General features: G+C 42.2%; 1 protein-coding gene across 1 annotated transcript in view; it reads right to left on the bottom strand.

Moving 5' to 3' along the window:
• LOC124555978 (diacylglycerol kinase 1-like) overlaps positions 1-20273 on the bottom strand; it is a 380703-nt gene that overhangs the window by 274366 nt on the left and 86064 nt on the right. Inside the window, exon 9 of the mRNA XM_047130023.1 lies at positions 13784-13989. Within this exon, the coding sequence (XP_046985979.1) occupies positions 13784-13989 (206 nt within the window). The remainder of the gene's footprint in view (positions 1-13783; positions 13990-20273) is intronic.

Raw genomic sequence — 20273 nt, 5'->3', positions numbered from 1 at the left:
AACCAAGTGCGACCACCCAAACAGGCAGTCGTGTGAGTGCCGGCGTCGTCGACGGTTGTGTCTATATCGCGAATTTTTAGGTGTTAATTAATTAAGACTTATACTCGACGATTTTATGTTGTTGTTTTGATATTTACCTACGTTGCCTGGGTAGCTGACTTGTATTTAAACTTCACACTTTCTAGTTTTTAGATGTATTCCGTTTTTATTTCATTTACTTAGCGGTCCTGCGATGCGACCACGCTTGAATAAAAAAATAGCTACTTATTTTGAACTTAAGTAGGCAACACATTTTTTTTTACTTTTTGGAGTTTATATGTGTTCTGGGGTTTTAAAATTATTAATTCGAGTTTTATAGCTTCGTCATTTATATTACGGACCACTTTATTCACAATAACACTTACGTGATCTGCAAAGACAAAAACTTTCGTGGTATCTGTCATGTTTAGTGCCAGATCACTGATATATATCAATAACAGTTTGACTCCCCATTTCACATGACCCCAGTCAGATTAAAAGTATCTTCTCTGTTTCTTGACACTCGAAGACAACTTTCTACTTCTAAGGAAGGAAGATTGGATTTAACGTTCCGTCGACATCGAGGTCACTAGAGGCGGAACATAACCTCGGATTGTGTAAAGGACGGGGAAGGAAATCGACCGTGCCCTGTCAAAGGAACCATCCTGGCATTCGCTTGGAGTGATTTAGGGAAATTATGGAAAACCTAAATCCGGATGGCCGGACGCGGGTTTGAACCGTCGTCCTCCCAAATGCGAGTCCAGTGTACCAACCACTGCGCCATCCCCCTCGGTACTTTCTACTTCTCACTTTGCAGATATGAAGGGAACCATTCTTGAGCTTTTCCTTAATCCGATAATATTCCAACTAATGCAGACATTTAATGTGTGATCTACACGATCAAATGGTTTAGGTAAGTCAAGGAAAATACGCACTGTCCTCAACCTAAGTTTAGCCCTGCTCCACACAAAAATAAATAAATAGCATTTTCTGTGGATATTCCCATCCTGAAGAAAAACGGAGAGTCCGAGAGAAAATTACGTGTCTGCAAGATGTGACACTACTCTCTTACATATTAGTTTCTCAGAAACTTTTGAAAACACTGGTAGCAAAGAAACTGCTCGGTAACTGTCTACGTTATCTCTTTCACACTTCTCATGAAGTTGTTTCACTGACGGGTATTTGAGTCTATCCGGAAACTGGACACACCTGAAAGACGCAATGAACATGTGACTGAGTCCAGAAAGATTGACGGTGCACTAATCTTCATTATTCTACTTCCAATTTCATCATAACCGTGGATACCTTCACTGTTTAATTGCATAATTATTGATTCATTTTCACCTTAGCTTGTTTCCTGCAGCTTCAAGTGATGAAATTGTCTCGGAACACTAGTTTTCAATAGTTATACTTAGTTCACTATATCAATAAGATTTTGTTTTAACTTGCAGAGTATTGAAAATAAGTGATTCTTAAATATTTTGCACAACTCTGGTGGATCACTAACAGTTTTGTTCTCACACAACAGAGGTATAGTATGTTGAATATCTACATTATTTCCTAATACATCTTTCACAATTGATAATACAGCTTTAATTTTCCGGTTCTTGCAATAATTCCAGCATAGCTGTATGTAAATTGGAACGGGACAGTAGGGGTAAACAAAGACGCTGTTTTAAAACTACCTTGAAGCTCCTATATTTTGTTTTAGAATGAGGGAGGAGGAACTTTCGCTTTTTGCGGATTTATGAAGAGCTAACAGCCCTAGCTGCACCGAATATCCCACACAATCAACCGTCGGTTATTGTCTGATGTTAAGACTGTGGTCGAGGAGGCTTCGAAATTAATCTCAACTAGAACGAAAAAGAAAATTCTACGTATAAATATTAAGTACCAATTATAGCACTATTTGTTTACGGTTCATCAAAATTTTCATAATTTTTTGCTTTAAAATTTTCCCATATTGGTACTATATTTTCTGTATATGTAAAGTGTGCTATACTGAAGTTGAAGTTCTTTGCATTATATGTGAGTAACGTATGTAAAATACTATGTAAACTGTTTATTACGTCAAATAATTTTCTGATGAAGTTTTGTATTTAGAGATATTTGTGTATAAACTGTCCATGTTGATGTAAATTTCGCAATTGTAAGAAATGGTCACGCTTAGGAACAATGTAAGAGACAGGTGTTATGTAAAAGCCAGTGTGCTTTTGTTTGAGACTAAAGTGGGTCTGGGAGGTGGAAAATATGGCAAGGGTAAATGGCGCGCTGCCTAGAGCAAACGCGGTAAGTAAGTCACACAGTCTATAGGCAGCAGGGATGAGGTGGAGCAGGAAAACCTTTGCCTGCAAATTTGCATAAAAATGCCTCGGATGGAGACTGCAAGCGGCATACGGAATAGCTGCGACTTGTTGGGCTGCTGTATGTAAAATTGAACAAAACCAAGAAGAGAAATTGAGTCCATACTGCAAGATACTTGCAGGCCGTCCTGTGGGTGGTGTAGCCGCTATAATTGTTCGCCACACCCAAGCCTACAGCCACCAGAGAAGAAATTTTTTGTATTTTACTTTTGTACAGCGTGAACGATTAATTTAAACTATGTCTTAATAATCATTCTTGAACTTTAAAGATACTGGTTCACCCTGTTATTTCATCCTAATCACACACCTATATAGAGTTCCTTACTGGTGTATGATTAATCCGAGTATCCTATTTTACAGACTTATGAAGTGTCAACTTAATATAAAGAGGCATAGTTTAAATTGTTTTTACGTAAATAAAGAGAAAGTTTTCTTAACTATCGCAAAGTGTTATAGTAAAAGTTTGCTTGCATAAAATTCAGTCAGAATGAAGCAAAGTTATTAGAAATTGTTAAATGACTACAGAGTTAGTTCAAAGGGTGATAGCTTTTGAAAGTAAATTCCAGTAAGAAAGAGTTTTTCTTGAAGTTCAATGTTCGGTATATAAAGTGTGTGCTTTAGTACATAAGTATTTTAGTATTTAAGTTTTTTTGTTATGAAAAGTGTTTTTCTAAAGTTCCACCCTGGCCAATTTTTTAGCTTCCTCGAATTTATCTACTGGACTTCTTCTCTTTTAAAAACGTAATGTATAAGAGTGTAGTAGTCAAAAAGAAATTACAGTGTCTGTGCCATCATTGTTTACGTGGAGTAATATTTATTTAAAGAAGCAACTTAAACAGTAGTAAAAAAGTAGGCAAAATTCATACTTCTGCTTTTCCAATACTTCATTGTTTCATTGCTGGGATAGGCTGGTAATCGTTAGTACATGTTTTAAACCACTAAAGGAACTTGTAACTGAATGAACTTGTAACTGAATTTTCCTAGCTTCAATACAATACTATTCATATTGCGTTTTTTTCTAACCGCTGGGTAAGATTTTAGGAAAAGAACTGAATAGTCTGATTTACTTATCCATTAGACACAACACACGGTCAAATTCGGAAAAAGGGTAGCTCTGTTGGTTAGCTTTTCCTATTAACAGGAGTATCCTCCCATAGTGTACTTTATTTGGAAACTAAACAAATTTAGTTAGAGGGTTGTACGTGGCAACATAGAGACAGGGTTTTCTGTTATTTAGGTACATCTACATGATTACTCTGCAATTCACATTTAAGTGCTTGACAGAGGGTTCATCGAACCACAATCATACTATCTCTCTACCATTCCGCTCCCGAACAGCGCGCGGGAAAAACGAACACCTAAACCTTTCTGTTCGAGCTCTGATTTCTCTTATTTTATTTTGATGATCATTCCTACCTATGTAGGTTGGGCTCAACAAAATATTTTCGCATTCGGAAGAGAAAGATGGTGGCTGAAATTTCGTAAATAGATCTCGCCGCGACGAAAAACGTCTTTGCTGTAATGACTTCCATCCCAACTCGCGTATCATATCTGCCACACTCTCTCCCCTATTACGCGATAATACAAAACGAGCTGCCCTTTTTTGTACCCTTTCGATGTCCTCCGTCAATCCCACCTGGTAAGGATCCCACACAGCGTAGCAATATTCTAACAGAGGACGAACGAGTGTAGTGTAAGCTGTCTCTTTAGTGGACTTGTTGCATCTTCTAAGTGTCCTGCCAATGAAACGCAACCTTTGGCTCGCCTTCCCTACAATATTATCTATGGGGTCTTTCCAACTGACGTTTTTCGTAATTTTAACACCCAGGTACTTAGTTGAATTGACAGCCTTGAGAATTGTACTATTTATCGAGTAATCGAATTCCAACGGATTTCTTTTGGAACTCATGTGGATTTTCGTTATTTATCGTCAACTGCCGCCAGCCACACCATACAGGAATCTTTTCTAAATCGCTTTGCAACTGATACTGGTCTTCGGATGACCTTACTAGACGGTAAATTACAGCATCATCTGCGAACAACCTAAGAGAACTGCTCAGATTGTCACCCAGGTCATTTATATAGATCAGTAACTAAATTACAATAGTAGTGGTAAGGTTATACAATCCACGAATTGCAGTTTTAGTGCACGCCCTCGGAAATCCCACTAGGAAACTTAGTGCTGCAGGAGCTCGTTTCTTTACCGACTTTGGTCTGAAAGTAAGGGGACTAATATTAGCGTCGCGAGACAAACACAAGATCTGATTGTGAGGCAGTGGAGGGAAGGTCCCCTTCTTTATTTGGAGACCAATTACAGGGAGCTCTTTACCCACCTCCACAAGGGTCGCGGCCATCGATCCCCATTAAGAGTGCAGCGGCCGTACCTCCCATCCCTACCCTTTTCAATATTCACCGAGTGATTTAGGACACCATAAAGGCTTCGCTTTAAATTCATTCTCTTACCTCTTCTTGCTATTCACTTACGTCTACAGATTCTAGCAGAGACCAATGCTTCGACTGCAAAGATCTTCGTAAGTGTGAAGTAACAAAGTGCTGGATCCGTGCTGCAACATTACTGCCTTCTTTATTTTTACTCCAGTTTTCGCCCTTTCAGAAACCGACTTACAAAACAAAAGCATTCACGCTGCTCTTCACTGTCTTTATCTCTTCGAATAGCTCTTCATTCACTCACGTCGCTTTATTAATCTTTCCGTAACCCAGAAATTTTTCTTTTCCTTCTCCTCGAAACGCTTTTAAATTTTGTAAAAATTTTTGAACTTATTTCTAATGCGTATCGTGTCGTCATTCATACCCATTTATGCCAAGTCTTTCTTTATTCCTTGAACACAAGACTCGCATCTTAACTCTTGCAATACTGAATGAAAATTATATTTCACTATAAAAATACAGCGACCAGCCACTTTTTTAAAAAATTTCTTTTAATGCGTTTTATTTATGCCAATATGCATTTCGGGTTTGCACCCATCTTTACTTCAATTTCGCGAGTTTAAAGTTACGCACTACCAGTTGTTCATTTTACTTACATTCTCCTCTCCTTGTTTTTTCTTGGCTTTTCTTCTTTTTCGTAACAGCACAAACACTTTATGTCACGTATTTTACACAGGCGCACTGCGTTATCCGCCATGTTGCCGACTGGCAGTTTTTGTTCACATAAAAGCAGTTTATCTATGGACAAAGTTATATTTTACGGAAGTTTTGAGGTTCTAGCTCAGCTACTGTTTACTAAACATATTGAACTTGATACTAAGAATTGTTCTTTCTAACTTAATTTTGTACTTTCTGAAGGCATGTAAAGCTCTTAGTACCCGGCTAGGTAGTGTGCTGTTACAAAAAAGAAGAAAAGGCAAGAAAAAACAAGGAGAGGAGAATGTAAGTAAAATGTACAACTGATAGTACGTAACTTTAAACTCGCGAAATTGAAGTAAAGATGGGTGCAAACCCGAAATGCAAATTGGCATAAATAATATGCATTAAAATTTTTTTAAAAAAAGTGGCTGGTCGCTGTATTTTTATAGTAAAATATCATTATCCACGGCCACGGAGCTCAACAGCCCAAATAAAATGGACAAATTGTGGATGAAAATTCATTTAGTGAGTCCTCTACTGCACCTCATTAAGGCCTGGGCAAAGAACATAGCCGGCCGAAGTGGCCGTGTGGTTCTAGGCGCTGCAGTCTGGAACCGCAAAACCGCTACGCTCGCAGGTTCGAATCCTGCCTCGGGCATGGATGTGTGTGGTGTCCTTAGGTTAGTTAGGTTTAACTAGTTCTAAGTTCTAGGGGACTAATGACCTCAGAAGTTGAGTCCCATAGTGCTCAGAGCCATTTGAACCAAAGAACATAACACACTTTCTCCGTATGATGTCGGGAATACCTTCACCTCATCCTCTGTTTTAGAGTCCCTCACTTCTTCTGTACCTAAATTTGCATTCTTTTCTGACTGACACAAGATTTTTGTTAACAGCTGTCTTTCCTTCTTTTACATCTTGCCTCTCTCGTTAGGTTATAGAGAACTTTGGTTTTCTACCACAAGTACTTATTGGTGTCAATAGTGTGGTTGCAGTTGAGAAGATGGAGGAGATGGACAGAGAGAGGGGGGAGAAGGAAATGGACTAACACAATTGGAATAAATACATACCCGAGCAACGCCAGGTACTCAGCTATCCAGTCACTTTAATGTGACCACCTGTCAAAAGCCTGAAAAACCACCTTTTGCAGTGCGGACCGCTGCGAGGCGTGGAGGAAAATAGTCATGAGGTTCTGGTTAGTATTAACAGGGATGTGGAGCCATGCTGACTCCAGTGCCGTCAGATCTCTCGGTTGAGTATCCATGATACAAACAGCCCGACTGGGGTAGTCCCTCAGATTCTCGATTGGGTTTAAACCCGGGGATTTTGCTGGCCAGTGATGTACGGTAAACTCATACTGGTGCTCTTAGAACCACGCACGTACACTGCAAGCTGTGTGACACGTTACGTTGTCCCGATGGTAGATGCTATTGTACCGATTACAACCGAACTTCATGTAGGCGTAGGAATGGTCCCAAAAGATAGATACATAATTGTGTTGAGCCATTGTGCCTTTCAGAATGATGAGGACACCCAGTAGATGTCACGAAATCATTCCACAGATCATAAGGTTACGAGGATTGTTGCAGGGTGTTTGCATTGAGATGTTTCAGATCGTACACCTCAACGGCCACCTGTCCGATAGAGCAAAGACCTTTTGTCGCCACTCAGTGGATACCTAGTTGCGCTATAGTCTTCATTGGCGATGAAAAGCAGGTTCGAATCCTGCCTCGGGCATGGATGTGTGTGAAGTCCTTAGGTTAGTTAGGTTTAAGTAGTTCTAAGTTCTAGGGGACTGATGACCAAAGATGTTAAGTCCCATAGTGCTCAGAGCCATTTGAACCATTTTTTTGCACCACAGTTTTCTCCTTGCCGGGTTTGGATGACACCTTTATGCCATACACGGTATACTCTATACACGGAGGCATGCGAACAGTTTGAAAACTTAGCAGTTTCGGATATGCTTCCACCCTTGGCCCCCCCATAAGCCGATGATCATTCCCTTTCGGACGTCAGATAAATTGCTTCGTTTACGAATTACGACAACGATTGCACTGTTTGGTCGCGTTCCACCGACACGCTTCACATATCCTCCATCGCTAGTACTGCCACCTATCGTATGTGAGTGATTATTGCACGTTGACGTCCAATGTAGGCGGTAGTCACATTACTGTGACGGGATCGTGTCTGCATTATTCTGCAAAACTTAAGCACGAGGTGGACAAAGTAATACGACGTATTAATTACTCGGTGGAAATGAATGAAAGTTTTGGAGAATGTTGCCAGGAATCTCCAAGTGGTTCATAGAAAACTGGACTTCACGTGGTGTGACATCTGCAGACTGTAGTGCTAAATGGGACTAACCCCCTCAGAACGAGGCAGTTGAGGGAACGAGAACAGACAGTGTGTGTCAATCAGTGAGCGGTTACAGAGCAGTGTGGTGGTGTTCTTCATTACCGTACAAAGTGTGATAGTGTAGCCCAGGGGTTTGGTATTTCTCACTGCATTGTTTTAAGTGCATTGGGATGTCCAAAGGAGAAGAAGTGGTCGACCACGATCAACTACAACAACAGACGATCGGTTCGTTGTTCAAGAGGCATGAAGGGACCCACGTCAAGCAGGTTCAATTGCAGCCACATTTAACAAGACCGTAAGGCACGCATCTCACGCTCCACGGTGGCACAAAACAGCTTCCAGCCGTGTCGGAATGGATAAATACAGGTCGTGTATGGTTTTGAAGGCAGTCTTATACCAGTCTTCCTGCGAAATAGTGGCAAGTTCAGGTAACAATGATAGAGGTGATCAGCGATCACGTTCCCTTCTCTCCAACGTAGACCACAAAGCCTCAATAATATTGAGATTTGGTGGCTATGATGGCTAGGGGAGACTCAATAATTCTGGAGATCAGATAATTCATCTCCATGCTCACAAAACCAGTCCTGAACGATTAGAGTTGTGTGAACAAGAGTGCAATCGTCTTGGGACACAGCATCAGCATTGGGGAGCAAATATTATATCATGAAATGGACCTTATCATCGAAAATGGTTACATAAACCTCAGTAATGCGGGTTTGCAGAGTACCCATGGCGTCCATGGAATATCACGACATGGCTGCCCAAATCAACGACAACCCCCCCTCCCCTTCCCCCTCCATATCTCACTCTTGCACTCTTGGGACGTAAACGCAGCCATAAGTTCTAAAATGTGTGAAATCCTACAAAATGACAATCTTCCGTTGCTCCATAGTCGCAAGGACTATGGCTTCGGCACCACTCTTGTCGCCACTAAAATATGGTCTCGACACAATCTGGAGGACAGCAGTTACTGCCAGACAGTTCTATTTACGGCAAGGTGTCGTGATCGCGACTGAATGTCATTGGCTGACGGTACATTGTGAAGGCGACTGCGCAGAAGAGTTCATAATTGGACCACCTCGCTATCTATGGTTGATTGTAGGATCGAAGTCAGGGTCAGTGATAATATAGAGCAGGCTGTTGCAGCCGAATGCCTGTATGAGGGCAGAAGTGGGCAAGCTGCTCGTGCATGGGCAATCAGTGAACTTGGCCGTAACATCGCAGCTGTATGCGCTAGCCGATCGGCCGTCGACAGGGGTGGAAAATGGCTTCCTCTGAACAGAACAAGGCGTTAACGTGTAAAAAACTGTTGCATGGCGAGTAGGCCGTACTACTCACCCCACCACGTGGGCAAGCAGATGGGCCCTCGCGGGCAACTGTGTCCTGTGGGGCAGTATTGGAGCAGCTTCAAATACAGGATTTTTCACATGCAACGCAAGAAAATGTGCCCGGGCGTTGCACGGGAACTGGAGATCAGAAACAGCTACGTATACTCACTTTAAACTCGCTAGCGAGTCCTATGACGTCGTTTCCGTTCTCGCCGTCTCCGTGTGTTCGGAGACTCGACTCGCGACATTCAGCCTCTGCTCATTTAAGTGAATACTCATGACATGAATCTGTTGTCGTGTACAAGTGGACTCGACCCGAGTAGAAATGAGAGCGAGTACACGGGTTCGCAAGTATAACTGCATGCTCACGGTATTGCCGCTACACACGCAACCTTTGGGGTGGCGATAATTGTACCATTAAAATGACTGATCAGTTGATAGTTACTTGGGTGTGTTCGAAGAACGCTGCAAATTTATTTATTGATGTGTGCGCACTTTCGAGGTGTTACCGAGTGTGCGACGAGAGTGCAAGAAAACGTGACACGAGGATGAAGTGCATTCTCTAAATGGTGATTAATTGTCAAAATAAATTTACAAGTCTTCGAAAAAGTTAGAGAAATTAATGATAAACTGCACATCTCGCTGTTAGCTCATAAACGCAAGTTTCCATGACCAGAAAGTGATACAGAAGTAGCGCACTACTGAGTCGTAGGGACATAAAAGTGACGTTGCTCTGTGACTAGTTTTCGACTGACGCAGCACATATGTATGTCAAAGTCGATTTTCTCGAGATTTTTTGAGAATTGCATCGAATTGAATTGTGGGATCGATATCTGAATTCTGAACTTCACACACCATAAATTTCAAAAATTACGAAAATTAAACTGCCGTGTTGTCTCCTTGTAAGCCACCACTAACCTCACACTTTCTGCATGCTTCAGTAAGAGAGAACGAGTCGACGAGTATGAAGCGACCGCAGTGCCTCCGTTCTCAGACTGGCCGTATTCGTGGAACTACAGAGAGAAGGAAGCGAGGTGGTACAGCACCAAAAAGTAATGCTTTTTAAAAGATTCAAACAAATTTCAACGTTCTTACTTTTTGCAATAATGAAACTGCTGGCAGTACTGTCTGGCTTTGGAAGATAAGGCCCGTCGTCAAACTTTTGAAAGTGAAATTTAAAGAAATTTGCACACCTGATTAAAATGTCAGTATAGACGAATACTTAGTGAAAAAACGACGATTGACGACGATTGGCGTATAAACAATTGAACACATTGAAATGAGTGGGGTTTGGATTAAAAATTTACGTGCTATGTGAGGAAAGTTGCGGATTTTGTTTCGGTTTTAAAATATACACTGACCAGGACAAAAATGATGGGAATAATAGAGCATCAGAGAATGTTTTCATAGACTTTGCAAAATCAGTTCTAAAGAAGGGATATATTTTGTTTCTTGATCAATGGTACTTCTTCCCCACCTGCCTTTTTAAATTACTAAGGAGACACAAATGTTAACAATAAAGAAAGGGGAATTTTTATGGGGAAGTTGTAAGAAGTTGTTGGCGCTGGGCGGAAAAAAACGTCTTTGCTCTAACGACCGCCACCCCAACTCATGGATCATATCCGTGCCACTCTCTCTCTTATTTCGCGATAATACAAAACGAACTGCCATTCTTTGAACTTTTTCAGTGTCCTCCGTGCAATTATCTGATGCGGATCGCACATCGCACAACAATATTCCAGAAAAGGGCGGACAAGCGTAGTGTATGCAGTCTCTTTAGTAGACCTGTTGTATTTTCTAAACGCTCTGCCAGTAAAACGCAGTCTTCGGTTTGCTTTCCACACATCGTTATCTATGTGATCGTTCCAACTGAAGTTATTCGTAATTATAATCCGTAAGTATTTAGCTGAGTTTACAGCCTTTCGATTTGTGTGTAACTGAAATTTAGCGGAATCTTTTTAGTGCTCATGTGGATGAATTCACACATTCTTTGATTTAGAGTCGATTGCAACTTTTTGCACCGTGTAAATATCTTCTCTAAATCGTTTTGCAATTCATTTACATCATCTGATGACTTTACATGACGGTAAATGAGAGCATCATCTGCAAAAAATCTAAGAGGGCTCTTCATATTGACTCCTAAATCGTTTATATACCGGGTGATCAAAAGTCAGCATAAATTTGAAAACTTAATAAACCACGGAATAATGTAGATAGAGAGGTAAAAATTGACACACATGCTTGGAATAACATGGGGTTTTATTAGAACAAAAAAAAAAAAAAATTGCTAGACGCGTGAAAGATCTCTTGCACGCGTCGTTTTGTGATGATCCTGTGCTCAGCCGTCACTTTCGTCATGCTTGGCCTCACAGGTCCCCAGACCTCAGTCCGTGCGATTATTGGCTTTGGGGTAATCTGAAGTCGCAAGTTTATCGTGATCGACCGACTTCTCTAGGGATGCTGAAAGACAACATCCGACGCCAATGCCTCACCATTATTCCGGACATGCTTTAGAGTGCTGTTCACAACATTATTCCTCGACTAGAGCTGTTGTTGAGGAATGATGGTGGACATATTGTGCATTTCCTGTAGAGAACATCATCGTTGCTTTGTCTTACTTTGTTATGCTAATGATTGCTATTCTGATCAGATGAAGCGCCATCTGTCGGACATTTTGTAAACTTTTGTATTTTTTTCGGTTCTAATAAAACCCCACGTCATTCCAAGCATGTGTGTCAATTTATACCTCTCTATCTAAATTATTCCGTGATTTATTCAGTTTTCAAATTTATACTGACTTTTTGATCACCCGGTAGATCAGAAACAACAGACGGCCTATAACACTTCCTGCGGAACGCCATTTATTACTTCTGTTTTCCTCGATGACTTTCCATCAGTTACTACGAACTGTGATCTTTCTTAGTTTTTTTATGTAACGCATTGTAGGACAATAGTGGGTAGATAGAAAACGAAATAAGAGAAGTCAAAAGTAAAACTCCGTGTTCTGGAGCTAACGGGCCACGAGGGATCGGCGGACCATCAGGTACTGGTGTAGGTAAATGCGGTATAGAGAAGCATGGGGCTAGCACACTGCTCTCCTGGTCATTTCCGGTTTTCTTGACCTTGGAGCCACTACTTCTCACCCAAGTAGTTCCTCAGGTGGTATCAGGAAAGTGAGTTCACCCCTTTCGATTTCACCCACCAATGAAAAATCTCTGGCAGTACCGGGAATTGGATCCGGGTCCTCCGCGTAGGAACCAGACACGTTGCCCACTGAGATGCGAAGGCGAAGAAACGAAATAACACGAAGATTGAAAACTGCCTGAAGTATTTTCGCTAAACTACACTGGCCTCGAAATAAAACTTCTGATTAACGGACGGTTTGTACTCAGTGTGTTTCTTTATGTGTCAACTAGAGTAACTTCAAAGCCGATTATTTTCGGGTTTTGGATCGTACTGCTTCAGGAAATTTACTTCCGGGTATTGAATTTCATGTTCTGGAAGCATGAAGCAACAGCCTTGTCGCAGTGGTAATACCGGTTCCCGTCAGATCACCGAAGTTAAGCGCTGTCGAGCTTGGCCAACACTTGAATTGGTGACCGTCCAGGTCTACCGACCGCTGTTGGCAAGCAGGGTGCACTTAGCCCTTGTGAGCGGAATTGAGGAGCTCCTTGTTTGAGAAGTTGGGTTGGTTGTGTTGATTTCGGGGAAGAGACCAAACTGCGAGGTTATCGGTCTCATCGGATTAAGGAAGGATGGGGATGGAAATCGGCCGTGCCCTTTCAAAGGAACCATCGCGGCATTTGTCTGAAGCGGTTTAGGGAAATCACGGAAAACCTAAATCAAGCTGGCCAGACGCGGGATTGAACCGTCGTCATCCCGAATGCGAGTCCAGTGTGCTACCCACTGCCCCACCTCGCTCGGTTTTTGAGAAATAGCGGCGCCGATCACGAAAACTGAAAATTGCCGGGAGAGCGGTGTGCTGACTACATGCCCCTACAAATCCGCATCCAGTGACGTCTATAGCGGCAGAGGTTGACATGGCGATCGGGCGCCACAGTTAGGTCTTCCGCGGCTCGTTCGGACGCAGAGAGATAATTCATAAGCGCAAAGAAAATCTAACAGGTCGAGTCGGTAGGGTTCCTGGTAAAACCTGTTGTGGTGGGAGTACAAACAGAGATCACTAGATCGCAGGCCAATCGAAATGTTGCGCACACACCGATACTTCTTGAGCTGTGACGTAAACTAGTGGAACACTGGACTCGCATTCGGGAGGACGACGGTTCAATCCCGCGTCCGGCCATCCTGATTTAGGTTTTCCGTAATTTCCCTAAATCGCTCCAGGCAAATGCCGGGATGGTTCCTTTCAAAGGGCACGGCCGACTTCGTTCCCCGTCCTTCCCTAATCCGATGAGACCGATGACCTCGCTGTCTGGTCTCCTTCCTCGTAACAACCAACCAACCAACCAACATAAACTGGTGGAGCGATTCGAAGCTTGCTCAGCCACAGCACCACTGTAAAGGAGAGTTAGCGCCATCTTTCGGAAATATGCCGCATTTCTGCAGCAAGCCTTGTAACGAATGCACGTGAAAGCTCAAATTTATCGTGGAAACAAGGGTGGAAGTACTTACCGTTAGATGACACCAGCGGCAGTGCAGGCCATTGATGCCGTTGTAGCTCTTGACGGTCTTCCGACACTTGTCGCACTTGCCGTGGCAGTTGCCTTCTACCCAGTGGTGCATCATGGTCTGTGACATCTTCTTGGACTTGGCGTAGGTTGCGATGCAAGACGCAGGTGCTCGCTGAACGCAGCGCTCGTGCACCGTGTACTTGCACACTGCGGCACCAAACAAAATGATTATTTCGCATTACTGTCAACCAAACAAATAATGTTAACGGACATAGATCTATAATAAAGTCACATTGTATTGGTATACACTATGTGATTAAAAGTATCCAAGACACCCCCAAAAAATATTAGGTGCGTTGTGGTGCCATCTACTGCCAGGTACTCCATATCAGTGACCTCAGTAGTCATTAGACATCGTGAGAGAGCAGAATGGGGCGCTCCGAGGAACTTACGGGCTTCGAACGTTCTCAGGTGATTGCGTGTCACTTGTGTCACATGTCGTCTGTACGCAAGATTTCCACACTCCCGAACATCCCTAGGTTCACTGTTTCCGATGTGATAGTGAAGTGGACACGTGAAGGGACACGCACAGCACAAAAGCGTACATGCCGTCCTCGTCTGCTGACTGACCGAGACAGCCGACAGTTGAAGAGGATCTATCCAGATCATCACACAGGAATTCCAAGCTGCATCAGGATCCACTGCAAGTACTATGACAATTAGGCGGGAGGTGAGAAAACTTTGATTTCATGGTCTAGCGGCTACTCAATAAGCAACACATCACGCCGGTATATGCCAAACTACGCATCGCTTGATGTAAGGAGCGTAAACATTTGACTACTGAACAGTGGAAAAACGTTGTGTGGAGTAACGAATCACGGTACACAATGTGACGATCCGATGGCAAGGTGTGGGTATGGCGAATGCTTGGTGAAAAAATGAAATGATCGTATGGCATTGTTGGCTGGGAGGTCCCATTCAGGTTCGGCAGCCAAGTGCAAGTCTTATTTCAGTCGGCGCGACATTTTGCGACTGAGCGGAGAAAATCTTCAACCTGGCCGGGAATCGAACCCGGGCCCAGTGGGAAGCAAGTACGTTACCACCCAACTTTTTTTTTTTCGATATAGTTCGTTGCGTCTGGTCTGGGCGGACGTCACAAGACATCCGGTCAAGTTGATCGTTGATTCCTTGGCTCAGTTTTTTTTGTTACAGAGAGCTCGGATACCTCTGACCGTTGTTCTATATTGTTCGTTGAATTTCTTCGGGGCGGACGTCCGATGACACCCGTTCTGATTCTTCGTTGATCCATTCACTCAGTTTTTTATTACAGAGGGTAGCTAACCCTCTGACCGAGCACGCCGAGCTACCGTGCCGTCTTTGTTCGATTTCGTTCGTTGCATCTGCGCGGGGTGGTACTCATAAGACACCCGTTTAAGTTCGTCGTTGATCGGTTAACTAAGTTTTTTTTATTATAGAGGGCAGCTAACCTTCTGACCGAACACGCTGAGCTACCGTGCCGGCTTTCGGAGGCAGTGGTGCTATGATGTAGTCGTGTTTTTCATGGAGGAGGCTTGCACACCTTGTTTTGCGTGGCACTATCACAGAACAGGCCTACATTGATGTTTTAAGCACCTTGCTTCCCACTGTTCAAGAGCAATTCCGGGATGGCGACTGAATCTTTCAACACGATCGAACACCTGTTTATAATGTACGGCCTGTGGCGGAATGGTTACACTTCAGTAACATTACTGTAATGGACTTGCCTGCACAGAGTCCTGACCTGGATCCTGTAGACACCTTTGGGATATTTTGGAACGCCTACTTTGGGACAGGCCTCACAGACCGACAGCGATACCTCTCCTCAGTGCGGCACTCCGTGAAGAATTGGCTGCCATTCCCCAATAAACCTTCCAGCAGCTGATTGAACGTATTCCTGCGAGAATGGAACCTGTCATCAAGGCTAAAGATGCGCCAACGCCATATTGAATTCCAGCATTAGCGATGGAGGGCGCCCCGAATTTGTAAGTCATTTTCACCCAGGTGTTCGGATGCTTTTGATCACATACTGTATAAGCAACAGTTCGCACACTACTTGTAGCTTTCCAACTTATCGCTCATGAGGAAAGAAACTGTTGTTATTAACACATTCAGGAGTAAAACATGTAAGTATTAATATAACAAGAGGCATCTGTTTCAATTAAGACCCTTTCCAAACTGTACTGTTACCTCGATGATGACGGCATGGAACACATCTTAGCAGTATGTGAAAAACGCACTGAGGTGACAAAGGTAATGAGATACCTCCGAATATCGTGTCGGGCCTCCTTTTCACCGGCGTAATGCGGAAACTCGACTTGGCATGGACACAACAAGTCGTTGGAAGTCCCCCTGCAGAAATATTCAGCCTTGCTGCCTCTATAGCCGTCCGTAATTGCGAAAATGTCGCCGATGCAGTATTTTGTGTACGAACTGACGTCTCGATTATGTCCCATAAATATTCGACGGTATTCATGAAGGGCGATCTTGGTGGCCGGGTAATTCGCGCGAATTGTCCAGAATGTCCTTCAGACCAATCGCAAATAACTGTGGCCCGATGACATGCCACATTGTCATCCATAAAAATTCCATCGTTGTTTGGGGACATGAAGTCCATGATTGACTGAAAATGGTCTCCAAGTAGCCGAGCATAGCCATCTTCAGTCAATGTTCTGTTCGGTATGAGCAGAACAGCCAGTCCGTTTCATGCAAACACAGCACGCAACATTATGGGGCCACCACCAGCTTGCACAGTGCCTTGTTGACGGGATGGGTCCACTGCCTCGTGGGGTCTGCACCAAAGTCGAACTCAACCATCAGCTCTCAACAGCTGAAATTGGGGCTCATCCGACCAGGCCACAGTTTTCCAGTCATCTAGAGTCCAACCAATATGGTCATGAGCCCTGCCGGCGATGTCGTGCTGTTAGCAAAGGCCCTCGCGTCGGTCGTCTGCTGTCATAGCCCATTAACACCAGATTTCGCTGTAGTGTTTAGGGTACATTCATCGTACCTCCCAGATCGATTTCTACGTCTGTTTCACGCAGTGTTGCTTGTGTGTTAGCAGTGCCAACTTCTACGCAAACTTCAGCTTTCGGTCGTTAAGTGGTCGTTGTCCACTGCGTTGTCCGTGGTGAGAACTAATCCCTAAAATTTGGTATTCTCGCGACTCTCTTGATACTGAGGATTTTGGAGTATTGAGTTCCCTAACGATTTCGGAAACTGAATGTCCCAAGCGTCTAGCTCCAGCTACTATTCCGCGTTTAAAGTTTGTTTATTCCAGATGTGTGGCCATAATCACGTCGGACACAACTTCTCACATAACTCACCTGAGTATAAATGACAGTTCCGCCAATGCATTGCTTTTATACCTTGCGTACACAATACTACTGCCATCTGCATATGCGCATATCGCTCTTCCACGGCTTTTGTCACCTCAGTGTACAAAACTGCACTGTGCAATACTTCAAAAATTAATGATTTATATCTCCAGACGTAGGTCTCAGTTCAGTGAACAGGTGCATTAAAATGTATTTGCCATTTGACGCGCCTCTGCAAAATGGAAATTTAAAGGTAAGAAGGACTCATTCAACTTTGAATTAAGAACTATAAAAAACTGACGTGCATTCGACAAGTGAGTTGTCCGCAAGCTGCGTTAAGTAGTGGAACTGAGATTCAATTATGTCAAAGTTGTGCACTGTTCATAATCCGAACCATCATGCCGCCTCTTGTGTTTACATTTTCTTTGTAGACTTCGCCTTTCAGTCGCCACTACAGGCAAAAATCTAAAGAAGTATGTTCCGGGGATCTTACTGACCAATGGGGAATATTATATTCAAGTGGCTTGTCTCCAGATAGTTAGAACGTGCAGTACCCTCGTCATGCTAGCTTTTAGCCAAAGTTAGCTCTTCTAATAATGCTGGAAGCTCGTTTTTCGAGAAATTCTACGTAACATGTCCCTGTAAATCGATGCACCACCCACACGATTTAGTGAAAACTCGAGTAAATAGTCTTTATTCTGGTACCCTGTGGTAGGAAAATCGTCTACCGCATTCTCTACTAGCAACAGCGGCGTTTACACTACAGAACACGTTCAGAAGTATATGCAACTTTCTTAAGCATTATAGCATAACTGACCAACAAATCACAATCGCAATCACATATGAAAATTTTGAATTACGAAAACTCAAGCTAAACTACACAACTTGAACTTCAAAACAAAAATGACATAATTAGTTCTAAGTTCTAGGCGACTGATGACCTCAGAAGTTAAGTCGCATAGTGCCCAGAGCCATTTGAACCATTTGAACAAAAATGACAATCGATAAATAAACCCATAGCAGCAGGAGTACCAATACACGAAATATAATCTTATCTCTTTAACCACTAAAAATCGAGCACTTTTTAGCAAGCTCCCAATCATCGGATTAATGCTGATCTGATACTGCACGAATAACTGAAAAACACGGATAATCTAAAAATACATCTTTTTACCAGAAACAGTATTTACGAAACATGCTGCAAATTATTTTCGGAAGCCCACTATAATACTTCCACATTATTCGTCGCAAGGAAGGTGTTGGGAATATCGGCCTTTAGCTCATAGGGAAACGTACAGGCAAACAAATAAACTAGAAATCGAATGCGAAAGCCTTATTAGGGCAGAGTCCACGCATGTACCTGCAGCTGAAATGGGAAACAAAGGAAACATGTTTCAGAGATACCGATGATGAGGATGGAACCGATGTCGTCTTCGTGAATCGCGGGCATCGTATTATATGCTAAACGAAATTATTAGTCCTAATTATAACAAAATGTATCGGTTTTCTTTTTTACCAGACTCGCCTTAATATGCACGGGTGATCCGTACAGCGGGTAATATGCACCCAGCTGATCAAGAGCTTCCTGCGTAATTACATTATAACTGATAAGTTGCGCAACTTATTATAAAGGTGCTGACAGACTTATGTACTTCCCAGACTAACCTTACATATTGTTGTCGTATTCTTGATTCTAAATTCTGGTTTGATGCAGCACTCCACGCTAGTTTATCCTGTGCAAGCTTCTTTATCTCTCCATGAAGCCATCGCATAACTATACGATGTTAAAGAAAGCACGATTTCCATTTATTTTGCTGCTATTGGCCTGGTGAAACTAATAAAACATGTGCCAGACTTGTATCTGCAGTAGTTTTCCTGAACATCCAGAGAAGCAAAGATTCTGATACATGTAAATTTGTTTACTTTCCATTAAGAATGTAGAAACGTTTATGTCATTGTTGATCAACCGTTAGTGAGTTGTTTCAGTCGTTTCCTAACCTTGAAACGATTTAGTTTCCTGTATTGTTCAGGGAAACTGTATGTAAACTGTACAAGTTCATTAACACTCAGCTATGTTTTTTCCGGTTTAACATGAATTCAAGTGTGCTATGGTATGAATAAAAGCAGATTATCTGACACATTCATATAGTTTCAGCTAACGTTTTTACCATCAATTTTCCGAAATTAAATTCTCTACATCTTCTGTTGAAAACTTTGTGCAACTGTCTGAAATTTAAAGAACAAATTAGGCCAGGTAGTTAATAAAATAAAATTTTTACGAAATTACTTCTTTGCTTCTCTGGATATTCTGGAAAACTACTGCAGGTAGCCGTCTAGGACATGTTTTATTAGATTCACCAGATCAATAACAACAAAATAAATGGAAATCGTGCTTTACTTTAACTTCGTACGGTTTCAGGCAAAATATTTTACTAGCCGTAACTCCGTAACTAAACATTTGTGGGCCTATGTTTATATGAACTTTTTTCCTTTAGTTTTACTTGTAGAATAACATATTAAAATATTTGTATATCTTCGTGAATCACCCTGTATATGTATATCTGATAACAATGAAGTTTATTTCACAGGTTAGTGTCACGATTATACGCAAATGATTAGAATTACAGAACTATTCATGCCCTCTGACCATGAGATTTCAGTAACATGTGAAACAACCATGTGCTGCAATCAACGCTTCTAGAAGACGCGACACAGAATCAAAGAGGTCCCGGATATGCTGCTGGGGAACAACTGCCACGTGGCTTGTAGGCGCGTCTGCGAAGCATCGTCAGTGATTGCAGGAGGACTAGTTTTTGTTCTACTGATTTTTGTTAATTTCAAACTAGTTTTCGGCTTATAACCTGTAATACTGTAATATCGTGTATTTTAATTATTATCCATTGTCTAAAGTTTAATTTACAATGGTAAAAACATATTTGTTGTACAATGTAAATGAAGAGTGCTCAGTTTAACAATTTCTTAGTCAATGTCAATGCCTCAAAAACTAAAGCATTATAACCATTTATCCTGTAATATTGTGTAATTTAATTATTAATTGTGCTTAATATTGCCAATTGAACAAGTTTGAAGCACAACTCTATGTAATTGAACTGTATCGTTGCTTATAATTTTTGGTTA

The sequence above is a fragment of the Schistocerca americana genome, chromosome X (assembly GCF_021461395.2).
Source record: "Schistocerca americana isolate TAMUIC-IGC-003095 chromosome X, iqSchAmer2.1, whole genome shotgun sequence".
Lineage (NCBI taxonomy): Eukaryota > Metazoa > Arthropoda > Insecta > Orthoptera > Acrididae > Schistocerca > Schistocerca americana.
This window is presented reverse-complemented; position numbering and strand designations above follow the sequence as displayed.